This window comes from Rhagoletis zephyria, unplaced genomic scaffold, assembly GCF_001687245.7.
Source record: "Rhagoletis zephyria isolate East Lansing unplaced genomic scaffold, Rhagoletis_zephyria_1.1 Rzeph_scaffold_21782, whole genome shotgun sequence".
Lineage (NCBI taxonomy): Eukaryota > Metazoa > Arthropoda > Insecta > Diptera > Tephritidae > Rhagoletis > Rhagoletis zephyria.
The window spans coordinates 2,235-7,610 of NW_016178840.1; the positions used below are offsets into that span (position 1 = coordinate 2,235).

General features: G+C 33.4%; 1 protein-coding gene across 1 annotated transcript; it reads left to right on the plus strand.

Moving 5' to 3' along the window:
• Positions 1-732: 732 nt before the first annotated feature.
• Positions 733-1,292, plus strand: LOC108381214 (UPF0687 protein C20orf27 homolog; the record flags this gene model as incomplete). The annotated part of the gene is made up of 1 exon (XM_017637629.1): positions 733-1,292. A coding segment is annotated over one exon (509 nt), but the record flags the coding sequence as incomplete, so codon positions are not given.
• Between the last annotated feature and the right edge of the window lie 4,084 nt (positions 1,293-5,376).

The window sequence follows — 5,376 nt, forward strand, 5'->3', positions numbered from 1 at the left end:
ATGACTGTATGTAAACGTGAAAAGTGCCGCAGCTACGACTTAAGGTGTCTCACAGGCTAAGAAAAACTTGCAAAGGTGCGCTACCATACTGGACAGAGTTAAGAAATTAGTTTCTAATGCAACTTCGAAATCCATTGTTTCAACAGAAGAGAATATTTAAACGAAAAAATCGACAACCAACAATTTTTTAATGTAAACAAAAATGTAGTTAATATTACCAAATCATTGTTGAAAATATCAACCAAGGTATTGTTAATATTAACCAAATATCACTTTGATTCCTTGTCAAGTTTGAATTTGTTAATATTAACCAATATTTGGGTGATTTTTTTCTCAGTGTAATCAATCTTTACAGTGGTGTGAGAAAGCGGACGAGTGTACTGGGATAGGATTTAAAAGAAACGGTTCAGATCATAAAACCACCCACAGTCATGGATATCAAGAGTATCTCTCGAAGTCTGACGCCATCTCAACCGCGTTTCACCTATGCGGAAGCCCTCAGCCTTTCAGCTTTGCTTATCTTAAAACTAAAATTTAGAATTTTTTGGTATGCAAATCAAAATGAATGGACCAAACCTTGAGTTTGAGCAGCAGGTCCTACTAAAATCCTCCAGCGGAAAGGACTAAAATATTGTAAATGCTAATCTATTAAAATTCTACTATTATACGTATACGCGATTCCTTTTAATTTTTTTAATAATAATCAGTTGCCTTCTCTTTTCATTATTTCAGATCACCATGTGCACTTTGACACCACCAACCTGAAGGACGATTTCGAATCGGACAGCTGTGTCACCTACCAACGTTCCGGCGACACAATTGTCATCAGTTTGGGTTTCCTGCAAGTCAATCACCGATATCTGATCGACCTTAAGCTGCCCGTGGCATTATTCGACAATCTCGGCACAACATCTGGCAGTCAATTTGAGCCCGCAGTTACCACAGTTCCTAACTTACATTGCCGCATTACAGAATTTTCCGGCTTAAAGCATGACGAACATGATTTCTATGAAATGAAAATCGAATTTTTCGCCTACAAAGAGAAACTGCTACGCGAAGTGATACACATTGTTAATTCGAACAATTCGCAGGAGGTGCTTAAGTTGATGATAGCAGCACGTGTGCTGGGCAAAGGCAAGGGTACACCGATGCTGCGCAGCGGTATACATTGCATAGGCATTGAAAAGGATGACGACGAGTCGGAGGCGTCAGATTTTCCCGGCTTTGGCAAGGGCACCTAAGGGGAAGCAACAGAGTGCCAAAACATAAATTAAAATAAACCAAAAAAAAAACAACACAATTAAAACTGTATTATATAAGAAATTCTAAAATAAATATGTAAATTTATGACATTCTCCACTCACGATTTAATGAATATTACTACAGCACTTGACTGCAGTAAAGATGAAGATTCTGTATGTGTGAATATAGTATGTAACAAAGAACGTGCATAATGAAGCTGTACTTAAGCGTTAGATTTGTATGTATGTATATAGTAAAGTACAGCATGTTTTATCTATCATCGGCGACATTTTACTAAAGATACATAAACAAGTATAAATATGTAATGCTATTTGTATAGATGTTATTAAAAAGGAAATGCGCCGACAGACAGCCTTGTAATGCGACTTTTACTTTATTGAATGCAATACGATGTATGTATGTATCTATGTAATTATGTATGTACACTTATACAAACTGACTTACTTTAAGAGGAGGCAAACGTAACGTGCAAATTGGAAATAATTACTAGGTGCAATCCCGTATTCCTCGGACTCGGACTAGTAAAACTGTCAAAAAATAAAAATTCGCTCAGAGCGAGAGAGTAACATTGATCGCTTTCTAGTAAAAAATAGTAACTTCTGTCAACTTCAACATAACCTCCAAATTTTGTTTGTAAATTTTTGCTTATTTTGTATGTAAACACACTCAGCTCACACATTTAAATAACCAAAAATACTTTCAAATTCATTAGAATCCACTTAAACAAGTAATTAAATACTTTTCAACATGAATTAGCAGAGTGAACTTTTCTTTTGTTTACAATTTGGTTGCCAAACATACTACAGCTGATCGTTTGACACATTTACCAGAATTTACCAGCAAAAAATTCTCGGACTAAAACTGGTAACTTCTGACAGATAGAGAACCGTATTTACTCTCTTTTTTGTCCTCTCAATAATCAGAGAACCGAATACGGGATCGATTTCCAGTAAAATCTGACTGATTCTGACTGTTTCTGACTAGTCCGGACTCGTACGGGATCGCAACTAATACTGCTTAAAAAAAACAGTCATGCATAGCAATACTTAAACTTTAACTAAAAAACAACAAACAAAAAAGAAGAAACGAAAAAGTGTAAAATCACTGTACCCTCTAGTGTATTCTGAAACTTATTCTAATGCGCCGTTATGAAATTTGTACACGATTTAAATTTGTTGTATGTATAGTTCCATAAAAGAACGGCGCCGTGGCATTTTGACTCGTAACAAAACTATTTGTAATTGTAAATTTATGCTAATTTTTCTTTAATAAAAATTTTAAGTTAAACACATTTTCGCGCTTTTTCTTTATTTATTATCTACTTTTAACTTGTATACAATCTGGTTTGTACCATTTTTCCTATTCAGTTGATAATTTGTTTCTCACTTCTGTCTCGTTACTTCTGTTTTTGTGTATTTTAGATGTTTGCCAAAGGATGGCACCGCGCGACAGTCAATTTTACTTCAAAGAAAATCGATATATTTACTCGCGAAACTAGGTGCCGAATGTAGTAAAACTGCGATTTTAGTTTTTTCCTCAGACGTCAGGATTTTTTAGAGGACTTTGATATGCTTAATTGGAGAAAGATTTTTTAAAATTCCGTGCAATGTATAATGGGTATCAAATGAAAGAGATTAAAAAGGTAAAAAAATTTTGGCGCACAAGGACGAATTGTATTGAAAATGCTCTTTGAAATTTTATTCTTGAAAATGGGTTTTTTTTACAAATCTTCAATTGAAAAGTATGTCAAAAAGCTGCAACTATCTTAAGAGTCGACCTTATTTTGACTTTGAATATGCGCTATTTGCCATTAATTCACAAAGGCCCTAAACAAACATCCATTCGTCCCCATCGCTTATTCTACGCATTATAATCGCAAAGATGGGCCGACCCGTAACTCGCTCACATCTGGAGAAAAAATGTGTTGATTGTTCCACTTGCTCAACCTGACCGTATTTGTCTTCTAATTCTGCACATTTAGTTTGGTTTGAAAAAGAATTTCATTACGAAACTGCAGAAGAATGGAAACGCTTTCGCTTATTTGGAAGAATTTTTTTCCAGAACTAAGTTTTGCAAAGAACAAAGAAGGTATTTTCGTTGGCTGCCTAATCCGTAAACTAACTCAACATGATTTTGACCAGGGTACGAAAATAAACTATATTGTACGTTACTATTTCATTTCGTTTATTACTTCAACAGTTCGGTACAATACGAAAACAAAACGGCTGAGTTCGCTTTGGCGATAGTACACTACAGTAGTTTAGTAGTTACAGACGAAACAACAAACGAAATGAATCGTGCAGAGAAAAATATATGTATGTATGTACATATATGCAATAACTAAATAAAAAACGAATGGCTGCAATGAATAAAAAAAATAAAAATGTTTTTTAATTTAATTGGATATGAAAATTTACAGAAAAAATATTTTTCACGTAATTGAAACGTTTGTGATATCATCCTATGGCACAATTGTCACAAACGAAAGCCAACGTTTCTAGTTGGGGAAAATGACAGTGAATCTTACAATTTGTTTCTGACTATGTACAAAACTGTACAAAACCACAAATGATATGATGATCGATGAGCAAATGGGAATTGTTTTGTACAGTTTATTTTCGTACTCTGATTTTGACTCCATTAAGAAGCGGAACGCAATTGAGAAAAAAAAACTAATATTTCTCTGAAAAATGTAATTTTAGTGTTTCTCGGGAGTACTCGTGCGCCTAACCAAGAGGAACTTATCGAAGATATGCTTACAAATTTCAAAGAAATGGGTGTCAATATGTCTCTTAAAATGTATCTTTTGCACTTCTAATGCGATCAAAAAAAAAATGTTTAAGTATTTCATTCCAGAACGCGGAAAGTGTTAAGAGACAAAAAACTGGCTAAATTAATCTGGGATATTGATTTTTTAATGTTGATTCGTTTATGAAATCCCTTTGTTTTCAAAATAAATTGAGGCCATGAGAGCGCAAGTGGCCTAACCCAAAATTTTATATTTTTTTTTATGTGGTTCCCTATTTAATGTCTCAAGTAAGATAAATTTTAAAATGGAAGTCGCTTATTCTTTAATTTTAAGGTAAAGATTTGCATAATGTATCATCAAAATAAGGAATAGTCGATCTTTACTTTAAAAGTGCAAGAAAAAAATTTTGGGTTAGGCCACTTCTGCTCTCATGGCGTCAGTTCATAGATTCAGAATTTCGTATTTGTAGGAAAACAAGAACTGAGTTTTTTCATTTTTTAAACATTCTAACGCACTTTTACTATATTTCGTCCCTAGTTTCGTTTTTCTTTGTTTTTTAATGCACGGTGTAATTATGTACAATATAAATTGTGTAGACACTCAAATAGCAAATTATATTGATGTCAAAATTAATTGTCTTCAGATTTTTCTTAGCTTTATAACACAAAATTAGGGAGAAATATGTAACTGAACCCTTTTTAAGCAAACCAAACCTTCGGCCATTCATTTTTTTTTTCAATAAATGCAATGCACTTTTACCTTTTGCACCACATTCACATAAATCAATTATATAAATAGGCAATCATGTTTCCTTTACACCCCTTTTACGGCTAAACTGTACTTCTAAGGTATAAACAATTATATATCATTAGAAAGGTATTTTGATGCTGATGTGCAGGCAATTTTTAAAATTTCAAATTAGTTTAAAATAGAGCGAAAAAATCAATTCAAAAGTCACACCAATACCAATGCCATACATGTACATGGTTGGGGCGGAAATGCCTCCTAAATGTATGCTTTAATATTGATAGGGAATTAAAGAAACGTGCTAAGCAGCAGTTTAGGAATAAGATGTATGTATGTATGTACATGAATAGATTAGCCTCAAACAAGGATGAGATAGTTTTGAGTATGGAGAAGAAGAAAGGGATAAATACAGAAATTAAAATAAAAGTAAAGAAACCTAAATATAAAGACAAAGAGGAAGGAAAATTTAAATACCTAACCTAATAACAATGGTGGGGGTGAATATGTTAATGAAGAAAAGAATGGACATATTTAGATCAGGATAAAGGAAAGGATAAAGATGAAGAAGAAGATGAAGACCAAGACGAGGAAGAAGATGAAGATGAATATGAAGATAA